Raw genomic sequence first — 19,465 nt, 5'->3', positions numbered from 1 at the left:
TCTCTCAAGTAAGTTGACACCTGAATGAGGCAGTGCAATTGCAGCTGGCAGATAAATTAGCATGTCCCAGTGGCCTGGAAAAACCTTAGACCAAAGCTTGAATGTGAACAACTAAAGACATAGGAACGTACATCCAGTTAGCCACCTAAACAAAAGTGGCCTGAGTTTCAGAGGTACTGTGCCTTCTGTGTTCCTAATGATTTCAACAGGGAGTTGTAAACACTCAGCACTTCAGTGAAATCAGGTGACTAATTCTGGATTTACACTCCTAACTTAAGTCACTCCGGTTTGAAAACCATGGCCTTAATTTCAGCCTATGGATGAAGAGGCACCTTACCCTACGAAGTGGCAATAGCTTTGCTTCCCCAGCTTGTGCTACACTCTGCATCTGAAATAGCCACCCGCTCCCAGACAGTGGCTGCTATGGCAATCCCAGCAGTGGCTAATATAAAAGTCACACATGGGCAATGGTTGGAGCCACCCTTAGGAAAGGCTAGCCCCCTGGATTCACCCCTTCTGCCCATGCCTCCTCCCCCGCACCCCACAGCTGGAGCCCTGAGATCACCTTCCTCTCCCCCCATGGCCAGAGCCACGAGTTCCCCCTCAGCCAGAGGCCTGAGTGCCTCCCCCTCAGAACCCCAGGCTGGCTGGAACCCCGAGCCCCCCACCCCACCTGCCCGAAAGAGCCCTGAGACGCCTCCCCAGACCCCAAGCCACTGCAGGGAAAAAGCCTTTCCCTCTCGATTGAAGCAGTTTTTGATATGCCCCATGCAGGTTCTGGAGCTGCTGAGGAGGCAGAATGTACTACTCAGCTGCCTGGGCTCATCAGTAATCTCTCTGGAGTCCAGGGAGATTACTGATGAACCCAGGATGGTGAATCACATGTACCACCTCCTCAGCCACTCCAGAACCTGCACGGGGCATAACAAAAAAAACTTCCCCCCCAAACCCTGCAAACGGGTGTCCAGTGGCGACAGAGCCTCCCCTGGACTATTATACCTGCAGCCCAGGAAGTCAGACCTACAGAGGTAGCCTCCTGCTGTTTCCCCAGTTGATAGTTCCAAACAAACCAAACCAACAGAAACTGAGTCAGCAAGAGAAATTTTACAAGGAGGACTGAAGCAGCAGCCTGGAGTTCACCATGAGCTAGCAACTCCAGAGAAGGAGGATGGTTCTCAAGCTGAAAAACAGCATAGCCTTAGGAACACATTCCTCAAGTCTAGTCACTCTCTCAATTTTTAGACGTTGTAACCCATAATTTTATTTTATGCACCTTGCATGAATTTGGGCTAAGTCATCTCTTCACAGGCCTGAGTCAGATAGTGACAGGATAACATTTATCCCAACCGTTCCTTAAAATCCTTCAGAAATACTCTGTCTGCCATAGTTCTGGTGCTCTCTTAGTTACATTCATTCACTTTGGATTGGCAGGACGTGTGTAAATTTACTCTGGTGGCCTTTAAGCTTAGAATAATCTGTTATCACTTTAAATGCTGTAAATCATCAAGGAGTTCCACAAAGATCAGTCACCTCTTTCTGGTTAAGTCATGTGTCACTATATTTCCGTGCTAAGGCCTGTGCTTTGAAAGCTATTGCTGAGAAGGCTTCTTAACAGAATTTGCATTCTAAAAGGGTTAAAAGATTTAGATTGCAGATTACATACCCAGAGGAGGTTTCTGATGAACTTTCACAAAGTCTGCACCACATAAATGATTGAGTTTCTCTTTGGTTCCATCATTATATAAGTGAATTAACAGTTTCTTTGGAAGGTAACGTTCCATTTCTTTTAGTTTCAGGGCTCCTATACCATTTGCACAATCTATCTTCAGACACATCTGGTCATCTCCAGAGCTGGAAGCCTTCACACAAGAGAAGGGAAGGAGAGGTGTTAAAGTGAACTATAATATTTTGGATAAAAACCCAATAGCTCTCTCAATTCCCCACACCAGGGGACAAGCAGGTCTGAAGTGTTCTGAGCCATTTTTTAACTTGTACACAGAAGATATCCAGTTTTCACATTTACATGAATATAAGCAATGAATTATTTAGTGAGAATGTAACAGCCCTCACTTGTTTTGTCAGCTCCCCAAAAGCTTTGGATAGTTTCTGGTAGTAACCTTCCACTGTTGCCTTCCCATACTGCTCTTGAGTATTTTGACAGCAGACCATGTAATGCAGCTGTGGTGTTGTTACCAGACCATAATCTAATATAAAACAAGTCACAATATTAAAAGAACAGAAGAGTAATTCCTGTTTAGATTGTTGTTCACAATGTTAGTCCCAAAATATTGAAGAGACAAGGTGGCTGAGGTAATATCTTTTATTGGACTAACTTCTGTTGATGAAGAGCTCAAAAGCTCATCTCTTTCAGGTCTGGGGAAAGGTCCTCAGGCCCGCTCTACATCAAAAAATTAGGACGGTTTAACTATGTCTGTCAAAAGGTATGAAAAATCCATGTTCCTGAGCAGCACAGTTAAGTGGACCTAAGTCTCCGTGTAAACAGTGCTAGATGGAGAATCTTTCCCCCTGGCATAGGTAGCGTCCACACTGAATTGCTACTGATTTCTGCTGTAGTGTTTTAAGTGCAGACAAGCCCTCAGATTGTAACAGCTAAATACAAGGTGGAACAGATTGCTTAGTATAAGTAGTTAAATATTCTAAGAGATGGAACAAGGTGAAGTGAACTGTTAGCATCCCTGCAGTCATGGGACAAAAGTAGTGTGTGTAGGGGGCTGTTAGCGGGTTACAGATTATTACAGTTTTATCACAACAAAGACACTAATGAAAGACCATAATTTTTAGTGTCTGGCAAAGTTATGAATTCCCAGGTTAGTCTTTTCAAGGTGTCACACCACATTTAAATGATGAGCCTGGGAGCACCTTCAAAAGAGGAGCTCTGTGTAGATCGAAAGCTTATATTTCGCCATAAGAAGTTGGCCCTATAAAAGATACTACCTCACCCACCTTGACTCATATTTAGAGACATACAATATTTACTATCATATGTATTATAGGAAATATTTTGCAAGAAACCCATCTGGGGAAAAAATAAAAACAAACAAAAAAAGCCACTTTCTAGTAAACTTGTATAAAGAAGTAGCCTCTTATGTTAAGATCATCCCAAAACACACATTCACTAGATGGAAATGGCATCTGAGCTACAACTTTGGGTCTATGTTATATTTCACACTTACATGAAAACTTCAAATATAAAGAATAAGGTTAAATGTCAACATACCATGATATTGACCACCTAGTGCAGATACACCATCTATTACTGATTGTGAAAGTTTCTCACTGCTAGGTCTGAAAAAGAATAAATACAATCACTATTTTTTAAGCAAACACTATGCAGAAATACAAATCTAGGCCTCACTCCTTTGGGGAGATCTGCACAGGTGGAGAAGTCCGCCAACATGGATCCCAATGCAGAATCAGATTCCCATGCGACATTAAGATAATTACATAAAGATTGGGAAGCTGATGTAGTAATAGTATCACTAACACTAAAAGGCCCAATCTAATGCCCACTGAAATCAAAAGAAGTCCTTCCATCCGCTTCAGTGGACACTAGATTAGGCCCAAGAAGTATATTGTGTGTGGAGAGTTAAACAAGTTATCGTAACAGGTAGATTTAAAATGAAACATGTGAAGTGTGCTGTGCTGCCCTTACAGAGTCTTGCATTCTATGCACAGAAATTCCAGCAGAGATAATTGCCTGTGAATGCAACTTTGGTAGTTCAATACAGTCAATATATAAATATATCTATATCATTTTACAATTACCTGGTGTCTCTACCAATAAAAACTGAGGCATATTGGTGCAGTTTCACTGCTTCTTTCTGGCAGATCTCAGTCAGTATGCTCTGTATTTCTTGCTCTTCTGCATTAGCTAGGCATGTAGCATATTCTTCCCAGGCAGAGGTCAACATTTCACCCAGAGGATCAACCAATTTTACACCATTGTCTTCCTTAGAAGAAAATAAATGTATTAAGTCTAAAAGTCAGAAACCCAGCAGAGTCTCTTTAAAGACAGAAGATAAATATAGATCAGAGGTCGGCAACTTTTCAGAAGTGCTGTGCCGAGTCTTCATTTATTCACTCTAATTTAAGGTTTCTGTAATACCTTCTACAAATGTTAAAATGTATCTTTATAAGTTTATATTATATAACTAAACTATTGTTGTATGTAAAGTAAATAAGGTTTTTAAAATGTTTAAGAAACTTCATTTAAAATTAAATTAAAATGCAGAGCTGCCCGGAGTGGTGGCCAGGACCCAGGCAGTGTGAGTGCCACTCAAAATCAGCTCACGTGACGCCTTCGGCACACGTGCCATTGGTTGCCTACCCCGATATAGATACATCATTATGGCTTCATTTAGGCCTAAAGTGTTCTTAATAAAAGCTACCAAACAAATACCCAACACAGCTGAAATCAGTAATATCAAAATATTAAGTCACTATTTTTCAGGCAGTTCTGTAAAACTTCTGGTATCAAAGTGACAGGCTTAGTGATTCCGTAGCCTGAAATATCCTAAGAGCAGCAGATAAATGAAGCAAAGACTCCACTTATAACCGTTGCTTCTTGAAAGTCAACTTAAAAAAAAAAATATATTCAGAATTTGCTGAAAGGGTTTGCTCTCCCTCAGATGTACTATCAGCTTCTCATGCTCATAAGGTCCTGTATTGTAACAGTTTTCCTTCCAAAGTGTAGTTTTTTCTTCCCTCCAAGCAATAATGGGGGTATGACTTTGTGTGGCAAAGTAGCTTCCAGCATGCAATCAGTGTTATTTGTGGTCAATGGGACTTTTCACATACTTAAATTAAGCACAAGTGTTCACATGATCTGGCTTCTAAATGCTTTCAGTCTCTGCCAGCTTAGAGATAGATGATATCAGCCAAAGGAGAGTCAATTTTCCTTTTTTTAAGAATACAATCAGAAACATTCTTACTTCAGGATTGTGAGATGCTGTAACCATGACTCCAATAGTAGATTTGGTCTGCCTGGACCTTAGTACTGCCAGCAAACCCATGCGATACATAACATGATCAAGATGTCCTGCCTTGGTACGAAATCCAGCAGTTCCATACTGAAGGCTAAGTCCAGCTGGTTTCAGGTGTAATGCTGAGTACTTTGCAACTGCCTCAAAATCCATTTCTATAGAAGGAAACTGTAGAGATGTTATTAGTAAAGGCTAAAATCACCATAATAAACTTCTCATATTACACTTTGTAAATCCACAGATATATTGAACTAACCAGACAAGAATAAGTCTCAGAAGAGAGACAGAAACAAGTAGCATTTATATGAAAAAGCTTTTCGCTTTTAAGGATGTTTATTTGTGTAGTAAAAATATATTTTAAACAGCAACTTAATCTTGAGGAAAACCACTCAAGAGTTTAAGTTAAGTCTACATATGTTCATGCAATATAGGGGTTTTTTTTAGTTTCGCTATTGTTAGAGTCAGGGTTATTAGATATGTGAATTGAAATTAATCCCATGTAGAGGGTCCACACAAAGACATTCACATCCCACAAGCTAATGATGGGTTTGCAGAGGAAACACCAGCATTATAGCCTGGGAAGGAGCCCCCACATAACCTACATACCTTAAAGAGAGTCTGTGCCAGCCCCACAGGCCAGTGCACAGAGAGGAAGAGACTGGGCCAAGGGGGCGATCCTCAGTTGCACTGGTCCAGTGGCCCTAGTGCAAGTGGCAGGGAGAGACAGTGTCTCCTATTCCAGACAACAGCAGGCAGAGGTTATTTGGCTGCAACACCAGGCCAAACTCCCAGATTTCCTTCCCCAACATACTCCAACCATGTAAAGTCTATTACTTGCTTTTCTTCTTTTAATATCCAAGCAAAATAACTGTTTGTATTGTGGCGATTCTTAGGGGCTCCAACCATAGATCAGGGCTCCACTACATTAGGTGTTGTACAAACACAGAACCAAAAGCATCCCTGCTCCAAAGACCTTACCAAGCAGGGCTTTGGAGCGGAGCCCAGAGCTGGAACGCGGATAAGCTCTGGAACAGTAGGTTTTTGCCCGGAGCTGGAGCGGAGCCGGAGCCTAGCTCCGAAGCCCTGTTACCAAGTAAGGCTATGTCTACATTGTGCACCTTACAACAGCGTGACCATGCCACTGCAACCATGCCATTGTAAGGTGTGCAGTGTACTCCCAGCAACAAAATAAAACCACCCTGAGAGGCAGTAGATTTTGTTGCCAGGAAAGCATCTCCCAGGGACTTAAGGGTTGTGCACACTGGCACTGTCCGTCATTCAGAGGTGTGTTTTTTTCACATCCGAGTGACAAAAGTTTTGACGACGAAAGTGTAGCGTAGATATGGCCTGAGAATAAGGCAAGAAACAACAGGCGGGTTCAACTGACAGACAAACAGAATACAAAGTAACAATGGAACAGTAATGTTAAGCATGACAGGGATAACAGCACAGAAGTTGCCTCCATTGTTGACTTTTCTGTACACATCACAGCAGAGGAGAATTTTAAGAAGGGAACAGAAATCAGGGAGGTGGCCTTGTACATGTTTATGGGAGACAGCAAGAGGGTGCTCCTTCGAAATTTAACTACTGGGTGATGCAGGCTACCATAACTGGCACATGGGAGACAGGAGACCACTGCTCAATATAGGGTTACCATATGTCCAGGTTTTCCTGGACATAACTTCTTTTTTGGTTCTCCATTCAAATGGCTTTTTGAAATGCAAACAGCCTTCATTTTTCCTCACTCGTCCTTTTTCCTTGCCTTTTGAGTGGGACCGCCGGAGAATGGCAATTGCTGGCCAGGTGCCCAGCTCTGAAGGCAGTGCTGTGGCCAGCAGCAGCACACAAGTAAGGGTGGTATGATATGGTATTACCATATAAACTGGACCCTCTTCCTCTCCTCCCCCTGGCAGCACAGGCACCAATTCCACTGTGCTCAGCACCTTCTGCAGCAGGCGTGGAGGTGCTGGGGGTGGGAAGAGACAGAGTGGAGGCAGGGTACACAGTGGGCAGGAAGGGGCGGAGTCCTTGGAGAAAGGGGCAGAGCACTCCCTGGAGAGAAGAAAGCCGGCACCTGTGTGATTGGCACTGTTCTCTATTTGGGAACTTGAAATATAGTAACCCTACCTCATTAGTGCAGGAGAGACCTTGTTCCCTCCCTGCTCCCCCACGGTGGGCTCACACCAAGCAGGACAGTTTTAACGGCAGAAGGTAAAACTTTCCGGAACAGTTACCAGAGTGAGGGAAGCACAGAGAAGCCTGTCTGGCGCTCCGCAGAGCTGGTAGCAACTAGTCGCCCCCCGCCACCCCACGGAGCACACACCCAGCACAGACCAGCCCTACTCCCAGGGCAAGGGGCCCATCCCTGCCACGTGACCCTGCCGCCCTCCCCAAAGCTCGCCCAGGACGGAGACCCCGCCGCCCCGCCCAGCAAACCACGTCCCCGGGCCCCGAGAGCGCCGAGCACCGGCAACAGCGCAGACCCGCCTACCTGCGGCACCCCCAGCAGCTGCCGACGTGGCTCTCAGCGGCCAGACGGTCCAACACGCCCCTTCCTCGCTTCACGCGTAGCCACACCCCCTGACGCCGCGCGTAGCCAATCAGAGCGCGGCAGCTCGCAGGCCCCCGAGCGTTGCTTACCTGAGCGTTCCATCCGCCCAGTGATACCCCGCCTGGAGACCTTCTCTATCCGCGGGAGGTTAGCCAGGGCGGGGCGGGGTTAAGCGGGAAGCTACTCGTGGGACGGGGTTGGGAGGCCCCTACCGGTCGTAGGGGCAGGGGTGGGCAAACTTTTTGGCCTGAGGGCCACATCTAGGTTGCGAAACGGTATGGAGGGCTGGGTAGGGAAGGCTGTGCCCCCCCCCCCAAGCAGTCTGTGTCTCATCCCCCCCCTTCCCACCTCTGACTACCCCCCTCTGAACCCCCAACCCATCCAACCCCCCTGCTCCTTGTCCCCTGACTGCCCCCTCCCAGGACCCCCTGCCTCTAACCGCCCCCTGGAGCCCCCCATCCACCCCCTCCCAATCCCCTGACTGCCCCCTCCCAGGACCCCCTGCCTCTAACTGCCCCCCTGGGACCCTACCCCCATCTACCCCCGCAGCCCCTTTCGGAATGTGACCCTGGGAACATGGGCGGAGGACTCAGGAGGAGCAGGGGCAGCCGAAGAGAAGAGGCGGTTTTCCCTTCAAAGCGCTGCTTCTCTCCGGCCAGCTGTGCGGTGCTCCTCCTGAGCCCTCTGGCCGCGCTCCCGTCACCAGCACCGCCCGCCTCCTCCCCGCCCCTGCAGTGCATCCCCTCCCCCCGCAGGGGGTGTGCCGGTGCTGAGCTGCCCGAGTGCCCGGCCCTGGGTCCCCCTGTTGTTGAGGGGGCCCTGGGAATGGGTGAGTCAGGTTCTGTCCTTTGGGTGGGAGGATGGGAGGGGAGTGGTGTAGGCCATGGGCAGGTGGTTGCAGAGTACCTCAACCTGCAATGGTGACTCCTGTCTTGTGGTGTTGGGCCCACTTCTTCACTCCCGGCATTGCAATCTGGCAGATGGGATCACAGTGCCTCTCAATCAAGTTTGGCCTAGCTACCCCTGTCACTGGGGAAGCTGGACCAAAACCTAAATGGTGCTGTGTCTCTGTGCGGCAGGTCACAACACCCAGACCGAGAAGCTGGACCCAGCCCCTTGGATAGAATCCACTGCTGCTGGGTGAGTTTCATTTTATATCATTTGAACAGATGGTTTTCATTTTATGGTGTGTCATTTAGCATTTTTGAAAAAACACAGTGTTCTACTCATGAGTTTTGGACACTTTTGGGTTGGTAATACTGTTGACAGTTCCTTCTATTAAGTGTCTCCTGCAGCATTTCTGTCCTCCAGGGTAGGCAGTAGCTGACCAGTGTTGAAACGGACTTAGCTGACAAGATGGGGATGATCCAAGCCCAGGAGTGGGCAAACTATGGCCACATCCGGCCCATCAGACCATTTAATCTGGCCCTCAGCTGGAGAGCAGGGTCAGGAGCTTACCCCCCTCCGCATGCCTCCCAGGAATCAGCCGGCATGACCCGCCTCCGGCTCCTACGTAGTGTGTACAGGCGTGGCCAGGTGGGAGCTGCATGGGAGATGACTGCAAATGGAGCGGCGTGCAGAGCCGCCTGGTCATGCCTCAGAGCCGGAGGGGGACATGCTTCCGGGAGCTGCTTGTGGTAAGTGCCCAGACCCCAGAGCTCCCCCTGTGCCCCAATCCCCTGCCGCATCCTGATCCCCCTCTTGCCCTCCAAACTCCTTGATCCCTGGCCAGAGCCCCCTCTTGTACCCCACAGCCCCACCCCAGAGCCCGCACCCCAGCCAGAGCCCTCACCTCCTCCCCACCCCAACAGCCTGCCCCATCCCTGATCCCCTTCTTGCCCTCTGAACCTATTGGTCCCAGCCCGGTGCACCTTCCTGCACCCCAAACCCCTCATCCCTGCCCCGCCTGAGAGCCCTCACCCCCACCCCCCAAACTCATTTCTGGCCCCACCCCAGAGCCTGCACCCCCCCAGTCAGAGCCCTCATCCTGTCCCGCACCCCCACCCCCAATTTCATGAGCATTCATGGCTCGCCATACAATTTCCATACCCCAATGTGACCCTCAGGCCAAAAAGTTTGCCCACCCCTGATCCAAGCCCTCTGTTCCCCATTGCTGCACATACACCGCATTGCGGGGGAGGTGGATAATTCTCTTCATCACATTTCAGACTTTGAGAGAAGATTATAATCCATACAAAAAGCAAATCATTTCAGACTTGTTGCAAACTCACCTGAAGTTATAGTCATTTTTGGAATGTTTGGTGTAAAGCCCCAGCTCTTGGAGTCAAGTAATAATTTAAACTTTCATTTTATTATTATTTTAAGGACGTTTCTAACAATTGTGGTTGTGGAGAAACCTGGAAAATGTGACGTTGATGTAGTGGTTTGCATGAGTTTGCAGCGAATCTGAAACAAAAGCTTTGAGGGTCATCAGGCATCTTAGCTTTTCATAATGCTTTGTCAAGATACAGAAAAGAGGAAGAAAATTTAATTTCTTGATGTTATAAACTGGAAAAGGATGTGCTCAAAGAGGGAGAGATAAATGGTGAGACTTCTCCCAGCAGAGATCTGAATCTACTGGTGAATCTGTGTCCTGCATAACTCATTTAATTACAATAAATAGGTTTGGGCTGATATCTCACACAGACTTCTAAATTTTCACCCTCTTGTATGCTGTTCCTACTATCTGTAGAGGTGTATCTGTTTTGTGTGACATTCTTTATTTGAATATAATAAACTATTTCCAAAGAATAAAATACTACCTAGAAGAGATATAGATGTTGCAATACACAATGTGCTACCTGAGATTGTCCTCTAGTAGGTTTCTAGAAAGTTTTATCCCTTATTAAGCATTGCGTATACAGAATGCCATAGAAAAGAGTGCACCAGAATGTTGAATACACACCCAACAAAGTCTTAAATTATCAATGAATAGATTGTAAAGCCATACACGTCCTCCTTGATTATCTAGTCCAGTGGTTCTCAACCCCTTTCCAAACTGCTGTGCCCCGTTCAGGAGTCTGATCTGTCTTATTTCACCTCACTTAAAAACTACTTGCTTACAAAATCAGACATTAAAAGAGGTGTCATAGCACACTATAACTGAAAAATTGCTTACTTTCTCGTATGAGATTTTAGTTTGTACTGACCTCTCTGGTGCTTTTTATGTAGCCTGTTGTAAAACTAGGCAAATAGCTAGATGAGCTGATGTACCCTTGGAAGACTGCTGTGTACCCCAGGGATAGGTGTACTCCTGGTTGAGAACCACTGATCTAGTCTGAGCTCTTAAAGTAGCCAAAACGTTTCCAAATGTAACCAGACCCAGTGAATCCTTCCTTGGGTGTTCAGTTAGAAGAGGTTGTGGGTCCAGGGCAGTGGACTGGGTGGCAGTCTGGGTCAGTGCTCTTCCTAGCTTTGAAGCTGACTTTGTGGAAACTTGTGCAAAAATCGCTCTCTATGCTGCTGCTGCTTCCCCATCCGCAAAATGGGTTACACATTTGCAGTGCTTTGCAGCACTGATTACAATTATGTAGTTGCCCCTTAAGTTCAGCAAACCAACGACTATGAGACATGCCCAGTTTGTGTTTTTTTAGAGTTAAACGCATCATAATGCAAAACTTTGGGGGCAAAACAAGGACTATTTCCATGCCAAGGTTTCCTTTGCAACGCCCCTGTTGTAACCGTTGCTTTGCCTGGAGCGCTCGCAAGGTTACATTTATTAACGGACAAACTCCTTCCCCGCTCCGCACACTGGACCAGCGGCCAGGAGCCCGTCAGCGGGGCTGCACGCTCCGTGCTCTAGGGTCTGAAGCCGGCCTAGGGTCTCGCCAGCGAGCTCCGTGGCTCCCCTGCCCCCGAGCCAAGCTGTGCCCCGGCCCGCCGGCTGGGGGCGCGCAGCGCTCGCGTAACCCACAGCCCCGCCCCCACCGCGGTCTGGCGCGAGCCCCCAGCGGCCCCGGCCCCGCCTGGGCTGAGGGCTTTGGCGGCGCGAGCAGTTCTTGCTGCGCCCGGTGGGGAACGGGACAGGCCCCCAGCCCCTGCCGCGTTACGTCCATGCGGGGCGCCTCCCCCGGCTTCAGCGGAGCAGGAAGGACCGCGCTGAGCCGGCTTCGGCCGCCGCCTCAGCCAGGCCCGCGGGCGCGCCTGGGAGAAGAGCGGCTCGCGGGCGCCGGCCGTTGGTTGGTAACGGACCGGCCTCGCGCGCACCCAGCAGAGCTCGACTGACTGGCCCGGGCCGGCCCCGCTGGTGAGCCTGGGCCCGCCCAATGCGGGGGGGGAGGGCCGCCCTGAGACGTCCCAGCTCACGTTCATTTGCCCGCTCGCGGCTCGGCTCCCGGGCCGCCCTGCGCTGGGTGCGGCTCCGGAGGGCAGAGTGGCGGGAGCACAGGGCCGCAGCACACGCCCCGCGCCAGCCCTCTCCGTCCGTGACGCGCGGCCCCGGGCAGGGTTGCGGCCCCGGCCCCGGCCCCGCGGCTGATAGTCCCTTAAACGCTTGTTTTATCTGCATTGGCTCTCCGGGGTCTTTCACGAAGAGAGACGGCGCCGTCGAGTCCCCGGCTACCTATAGCTCCAAGGCTCGTTAAGTGTTTTGATAACATTCGCCAACACCGTGCTGTTGTGTGTGCACCTGAACATTGAGGCATGTCTGGTCGGAGGCGATTTTACAAATCCATTGTGGGGTAATGGATGGTGGCAAAGAGCTCACACTCCTGCTGCACCTGGGTTTAGAACCTTTCTTAGCTTTACACATGGGGAAAACTTTCGCACGTGCTTAAATTTTTTGCATGATTATACTCTTAATTTTTTAAACTTTTTTTTTTTTTAGTATGTTACGTTATGGAACACCATTTAAGCTCCAGAGCTAAGGACGAGTTGCATTTTGCACAAAAGCAGGGATTCAGTTTGGGTGTGGAAAAGTTACAGAATCTCCTTCCCAATTTTACAACAGAATTAATTTTGGATACAGAATGAATGTTTTGAGTATTTACAAGTAAATTTAATAACTAATTTGAGTTAAATTATTTTAAAAATGGTATTGTACTCTAGTGGCATCATTGAGGGAACATATGAGAGGGAAGACCCTCTTTAAAAGCTCTTTAAAAATCAGTTTAATTGGAGACCAAAAGCATTAAAATGTTTTAATCATAATAAAATGGTTATTACATTGTGTCACTAGGGGACAAAATTACAGCTCCTTTAGGTGTATTAACTGCATTTCTGTATTATAACATTTGAGTTTAAGTGTAATCTTAATGCTGAATTTCTTGGGTTTGTAATGCTTGTTTTTGAGCTATTTACTACTGTCCCAGTCCCTAAGTTAATGCACCTCTACCCCAATGTGGTCTCCTTGAAGGCACTCACTTAGGACTCAGGCTTCCAGCTCTCAACTTTTTCAAGGCAGAATCCCATGATTCTCCAGACTGAGGCCTTCAGTTGCAAACCTGTATTTCACTCTGATCACCTCAGTGGGTGTGAATTCAGTTCAGCACCTTCAGTTCTGTTCTCTGAGCGGGAATGACAGGGTTAAACAGGACAATGTTCATAGAGCAAAGTACTGTTTATTCAGAACAAAGGCAAATCAAAGAATAATAAACAGCTTATATGCATTCCTGGTTTATCAGGTGATTCCCCATCTTCTTCATGGAGACCCTGGTGAGTCTAAAATACTTCAGCTCCTTCCACAATCCTGTTAGTTTTTGGAAGGTGTCTGAGGATATGTATACATTGCAATAAAAGACCCTCGGGCACAACTGTGGCAGCCCTGGGTCAGCTGATTCTAGTTCACAAGGCTCAGGCTGCTGGGCTATAAAATTGCTGTGTAAATGTTTGGGCTTGTGCTGGAACCAAGGCTCCAAAATCCTGGAAAGGGGGTTGGTCTCAGAGCCTGGTCTCCTACACTTACAAAAGCAGTTTTTCCTCCCTTGGTGTTCACACCTCAACTGCTGGAAGAGGGCCTCATCCTCCCTGATTGAACTAACCTCGTTATCTCTAGCCTGATTCTTGCTTGCACATTTACACCTGCCTCTGGAAATTTCAACTACATGCATCCGATGAAGTGGGTATTCACCCACGAAAGCTCATGCTCCGATACGTCTGTTAGTCTATAAGGTGCCACAGGACTCTGCTGCTTTTACAGATCCAGACTAACACGGCTACCCCTCTGATACTTGTCTCCTACACTGCAATTTTTAGCCCTGCAGCTGGAGCCCTGGGAATCCAAGTCAATTGACCTGGGCTCTAAGATTCAGTGCCACTGACTTTTTTTTTTATTTTATTTTATTTTATTTTATTGCAGTGTAGATGTACCTTGAGTCTGACCCTAGGTCAGGCTGTTATTTTTGTACGTTTTCAAATTCTGTGTCCGCTAAGCCTGTGTACTAGGCCAGACCAGTATGTGTGTGTTTTTCCCCAGGGGTGAAACTGCAAAAGACTAGTTACCCCCATTGTTTCAGTATTGGATATTTGCATTAATTACTGCCCATTATCTTTAGTTCCTGCAGGAAGCATTTTTTATCATACCCATTTGCCCTGAATACAATTGCTAACAAGCCCATAAATATACATATAACAATTATAAAGTCAGTATAATAGTCTATATCTGTATTCTATAGCACTTGTCTCTCTCAATGTAATAGGCTTTGAATATGCTGTGATTCCAAAGCAGCTATCACAGCAACATTCCTGTAATGTTTTATCCTTTAACTAATTATATGTACTTTCAACCTTAACTCCATTTTAATGTAGTTGGTTTTTTTCTCTTGGAAATTAAACAGCTCTATGGCTGACTTCATTTTTTTTCATAATTGTTCCTTTTTTATTATATTGTCTTGACTGATGGAAAATTATTGCTACAGTTTAAGAAACATTATTGCTAATAAGATCTCTTCTGTTTTCAGGTGTCTGGGTTTACAGCTGTAACATGGCTGTCACAATAAAAGAATGTCTTCAGCTTCAGCTGTTGGAAATGGAAATGCTCTTTTCAATGTTTCCTAATAAAGGAGAAATAAGCCTTCAGGACAAAAATGCTCTTTCTTATGTCCAGATGTACTTGAAAAATATAAAAGAAGGACTACCACCTCGGATTGAATATTCAATTTCTGTTGATATTGATGAGCCAAAGGTGAGAACTTCCATTTACATTTTGTTTTTAACTATGCAGTTTTTGCACTGCAGTCGTCAAAAAAAAAAAAAATGTTCCATGCAGTGTTTTTACCAGATATTTATAGTCTCCATAAAAAGTGCACAGAGTTCGTGTTTAAGCTTGAATTTAACAGAAATCCAGTGTTTGTAGTGAATGAGAAGTTTTGTTGGAAGGAGCAATTATCCTTTGGGCACTCTGCTGGTTGGCATGGAGTGCAGCAAACATGTACGTACAGGAGAACCTCAGACTTACAAATACCTCAGGAAATGGAGGTTATTTGTAACTCTGAAATGTTCATAACTGAACAAAACATTATGGTGGTTCTTTCAAAAGTTTACAACTGAACATTGACTTAATGCATCTTGAAACTTTACTATGCAGAAGAAAAATGCTGCTTTTCCTTTATTTTTTTTAGTAGTTTACATTTACATGTCCACTTAAGACCGCTGCATCATCAGTGGTGAGGGAAACTGGGCAAGGAGATCTTTGTGAAATTTTTAAAATAATGGGAAATAGAAGCGCATATCATTTTTCAGCATAAGGTCCAAAAAATTTCATTGTTGTTTCAAATGATAAAAGAAAAATAACAAGAAAATCCAGTTTGTGAGTCATAAACATCTTATCTTATATATACATTGGAGATCCAGATTATGTAGTGTTTGCAAAGTTAATGCCACATCACTCTGTGATTGGAAGAAAGTTTTTGAATTATGTTGGAAGCAGGTGATTAACTGCAGGATAGCAGGAATCACCCACAGATTTAAGTTGTGAATGTTTGGGTCATTTAGCTCATACCGTCAGGAGAACTCTTCTATTGTGGTATTAAGGTAGAAATACTCTGATAACAAATGGGAATAATAGCTAATTTTTATAATAGGACATTCATATATTAAATATTCCAATGTTTGAATATTCTTGTTTCAGAAAATTGTCCATTCTTGCTCTGTCAAGTTTTTAAGATAGAATTATTTACATCTGTTTACTTGTGTAGTATTCTGCACAGTGGAAATATCCCTTGAACTAAGTACTCCAGTAATTGGTTGGCCTACAATTGCCTCATCTATATTACTCTGAGTAGCAGTCACCACTCCTTCACCATACATGGCTCTTTTTTGTTTATGGAGAAATGAGAGGTTTCAGTCACCTTTCATTTTCTTTTTGCCAGGTCAAATTGAGTGACAATAGTATCATGTTACATAACCACTCTTCCCTCAGGTGTTTTGTCTCCACATGCAAGTTGTCAAACTGAGAAAGTTCTTTCTCATTCTCACAAGTTGAGTGTGAGTGAATGAGAGAGAGAGAGAGAGAGAGCGCATCTCATGGTGTGGAAAGTTGTCAGACACCTGGAGCTTGCCATTCCTCTATTACAGAAACAGAGTAATAGTAGGATTCTTGAAAATCACTTGCCCCTATGGCTCTTTCTGGAACTGCAGTTTACATTGAAGCAGCTGCCTGCTCTGCCTAGCAATGCTCAGCACAGCCATCTAAGAACAGGTGCAGTAGTAGGAACAGCTTCTCTTCAGGAATAACCACTTGCCTACTGCAGACTTGCAACATTACTCTAGACAAGGAAGCAGGAAAGATCAACCATGTGATGGGGATGTTGCAGGTATGGACATAGTGAGATGGGACAAAGTAAAGTGAACAGACAAACATGAAGGGATCCATGACCAAGAAGAAAATATGCTATCTTTTTTAGGTTGTGGCAATTTTATTTGATCATATCTTATTTCCTTGGCAGAGAAGGGCATATTGAAAGGAGGGTGAATCTACTTTAAACCTTTTTGGGAGGAGGGGAGGAGGAGACTTATGGGCTGAGTATGGAAACATACCAGCAGTCTCCCCACCCCCGAGGATGACTGCTGTAAGTAACTTTATAAATTGTCATTAGCTGAGGCATTCCTGTGTGGAGTGCAGGACATGGTTCCTGAAATTCCTGTTACTGTAACATGCATTTCAGTACTTGTAGATCTAATTTCATGTTTCTCTTTTTCTTCCCCGCTTAATTTTAAGGTAAAAGTAGACTTGCATGTATCCTTGCCTCACAGCTACCCTCATTCAGCACCGCAACTATTTGCAAGATCAAATGCACTAGACAGACAGAATCAACTGCAGCTCAATAAACATCTCACTTCTCACATCAGTTCTTTGGATTTAGGTGAACTGTGTGTATGTGCAGCTGTGCAGTGGGTACGAGACAACAGTGCATCTTATTTCCAAAACAGTAACGTCTCTTTTGAAACTGCTCCAAAAGAAAAGGCAATAAAAATAATTTTTCATAGAATGTGGATCTATAGCCATCATATATATAGACAGGAACTGAAAAAGAAAATCTTTGATTGCGCAAAGCAATTAAATTTGACTGGTTTCTGCCTAACAGGGAAACCTGGTATCATCTGTGTGGAAGGGCTCAAAGAAAACTGTGAGGAGTTCTGGCATGTTATTAGATATCCTAACTGGAAACACATTTCCTGCAAACATGTTGAGAGTATGGAAACTGAAGGAAATGGGGATAAGCTTCATCTCTTTCATACTTTTGAAGATTTACAGTTCCAGGCACATGGTGATTATGGACTGAGGAATGACTATCACATGGACCTTGGCCAATTCTTAGAATTCCTTAAACAGCATCAAAGTGAACATATTTTTCAAATATTATTTGGTGTTTAAGGCAAACATTCAGACAATCAAGTGCATAACTAGTTTTAATTTTGCACAACGTTACAAATTATTTTTTTTAAGTTCATCCAGGGATATACTATGATTAAAAACTGAGTGAAATTGATATACTGTGCTTATAGCTATTATAATAAGGGAAACTATGTAAAGTAAGAAAATCATGGTGCAAGGATAGACCTTTTGCTTTTGTTTTAAATACATCATAAGTAAGACCCTTCGTTTTCAGTTTAAACCAATTTTTACCAAAAAAATCCTGGGTTTTCAAAAGTACTTGGTTTTTTTTCTGATTTTTGACCTCCTTTTGTATCATTCAACTATATAAAAATTTGTTTTATTAGGAAAATACACTACATTGTATGAGCTATATGTATTACAGTAATACATTAGTCTGTGTGTATATGCATGCAAGCTCTGAAGTGTAAAAGTACTGATGAATCTCATGCCCACCATGTACACATTTCGAGCCGTTAGATAACGGTTGAAAAATTTGACACTAAAATTTGAAGAAAACTATGATTTGTATCAGAATATGTTTCAGAACATAAGGAAGTATTCAAAAGAATCAAAAGAGGAGAAAAGGATGAAGTATGTGCTGCAAATGGTGTGACCCAATTATTAAATGTAAATATTTATAGGCTATTAGTTCTAAGTCTACAACAGTAAACTGTTTATTCAAATGAAATATTTTATTTGGCACTTAGAGATATATTATTAAACTCAGAAGTGGCATTTTGTTTTGAGTGCTGTTTTAGTTCTGCAGCAAACCACATTGAATTCTGTTCATCAAAGCATTCATTTACTGAATACTTTTTCCCCTGTCCTTCCAGCCATTGAAATAAACCCTACTATTCCCCACCCCTGCACCCCCATAATAGTTTTTTGCAATGGTTTTCATCTGCCTTTGGTAGTTGTAGTAACAAACACAAATTCCTGGGGAAAAAAATGAAATAAAAAAAAATGAAGGGCCTTAATCATAAGCTTTTGAGGTTTACATATTTACTTGTGTAAATTAGTGCTAAATCTTGGTACACGAGGCAGCCTGCAGAGCAGTGGTTGTGAATTGCACAATCCCATACTATAGTACTCAGAATTATGTAGTCTGTCTGGCACCTCACCCACATGTCACTTGGTAGTTTCTTCAGGTCTAGGCCTGTAGTAACTTTTTTATATGGGATTGGGTGGGGAAGAGGAGGGATGAAGGGGCTGCACACTCCTATTATTTTGCATTAACAACAACAATAGACTACTCTGTTCCATGCTTTAGTCTGTGCAGCACCCTGACCTGCTATGTAAGGCCTCTGTTCAAACGCCATTCAAATAATTTTTTAACATGCATAAGAAATGAGCCAACTAACATTTTATTTCTTACTAAAACAAAATTTTGAAAAAAATACCACCCATTTATTCCTTTATGGCCTAGCCTTTGTTCAAAAACCATGTAATTTTATTGGTGTTATCAATTTGCCCTTTCCCTTCCATCCCCCCCAGTTATTTTAGCTGTTCCAGCCAAAGATTGTGAGATTTGTATCTGAACTGTGCGATGCCTTGTATTTTTTTGGGTACTGTAAAAAATAATAAATGTATGGGGTTTGGCTTTCCCTTTTTTTCTTTATTTAATACATACTTGGCTACTGTATACTTTAGCAGTTCGTCTCTGCATTCTATAGCCATACCCTTCTCCTTCATTCTTTCTGTCTCACAGACCAGTAGGAGAGTTGTCAGAGGACACAGTGTTTGTTGCAGGATGTGGTGTTAGTGATTCACTAGATGGTACTCTTTCACTTGAAGCAGAATATGTTTAATGTAATACATTTAAATAAGATAAATCTTAGAAATTTGATTTCTTTGTGCATTCCCATGGATGGAGTATCACAGTAAATGTCATGCCATTGGCCTACAGTGTATTGAACCAGAAGAATGCTGCTGAACAATACAAGTGGCTGTGTGACTGAGGCACTGTCTTTGGGCTTGGCTACACTTGAGAATTGCAGCACTGGTGGAGGCTTTCCAGTGCTGCAATTAGTAACTGTCCACACCTGCAAGGCACATCCAGCGCTGCACCTCCCTGGCTGCAGCGCTGGCTGAACACCT

General features: G+C 44.5%; 2 protein-coding genes across 5 annotated transcripts in view; one reads left to right on the top strand and one right to left on the bottom strand.

Annotated features, from left to right (window-relative positions):
* Positions 1-7,606, bottom strand: part of PGM3 (phosphoglucomutase 3) — a 16,175-nt gene extending 8,569 nt beyond the window's left edge. Inside the window, exons 1-6 of one of the 3 annotated variants that reach the window (XM_039529886.1) lie at positions 7,495-7,606; positions 4,953-5,171; positions 3,787-3,971; positions 3,239-3,306; positions 2,071-2,204; positions 1,664-1,859 (exon numbers count right to left, since the gene is read on the bottom strand). In XM_039529886.1, the coding sequence (XP_039385820.1) occupies positions 1,664-1,859; positions 2,071-2,204; positions 3,239-3,306; positions 3,787-3,971; positions 4,953-5,156 (787 nt within the window). In that variant the 5' untranslated portion in view covers positions 5,157-5,171; positions 7,495-7,606. Of the gene's footprint in view, positions 1-1,663; positions 1,860-2,070; positions 2,205-3,238; positions 3,307-3,786; positions 3,972-4,952; positions 5,172-5,609; positions 5,630-7,130; positions 7,152-7,494 lie in introns of those variants that run through there. The other 2 variants (XM_039529889.1, XM_039529888.1) reach the window with 2 other exon arrangements.
* The window catches only part of RWDD2A (RWD domain containing 2A), a 94,716-nt gene continuing 82,813 nt past the window's right edge, over positions 7,563-19,465 (top strand). The window contains exons 1-5 of one of the 2 annotated variants that reach the window (XM_039529891.1): positions 7,563-7,701; positions 8,634-8,694; positions 14,451-14,674; positions 16,437-16,559; positions 16,709-17,995. In XM_039529891.1, the coding sequence (XP_039385825.1) occupies positions 16,551-16,559; positions 16,709-17,365 (666 nt within the window). In that variant the 5' untranslated portion in view covers positions 7,563-7,701; positions 8,634-8,694; positions 14,451-14,674; positions 16,437-16,550 and the 3' untranslated portion in view covers positions 17,366-17,995. Of the gene's footprint in view, positions 7,702-8,633; positions 8,695-11,349; positions 11,801-14,450; positions 14,675-16,436; positions 16,560-16,708; positions 17,996-19,465 lie in introns of those variants that run through there. The other variant, XM_039529890.1, reaches the window with a different exon arrangement.

Source organism: Mauremys reevesii, linkage group 3 (assembly GCF_016161935.1).
Source record: "Mauremys reevesii isolate NIE-2019 linkage group 3, ASM1616193v1, whole genome shotgun sequence".
In the NCBI taxonomy this organism is placed as follows: domain Eukaryota; kingdom Metazoa; phylum Chordata; order Testudines; family Geoemydidae; genus Mauremys; species Mauremys reevesii.
The sequence above is the reverse complement of the archived record's forward strand: the minus strand, read 5'-3'. Positions and strand labels throughout refer to the sequence as shown.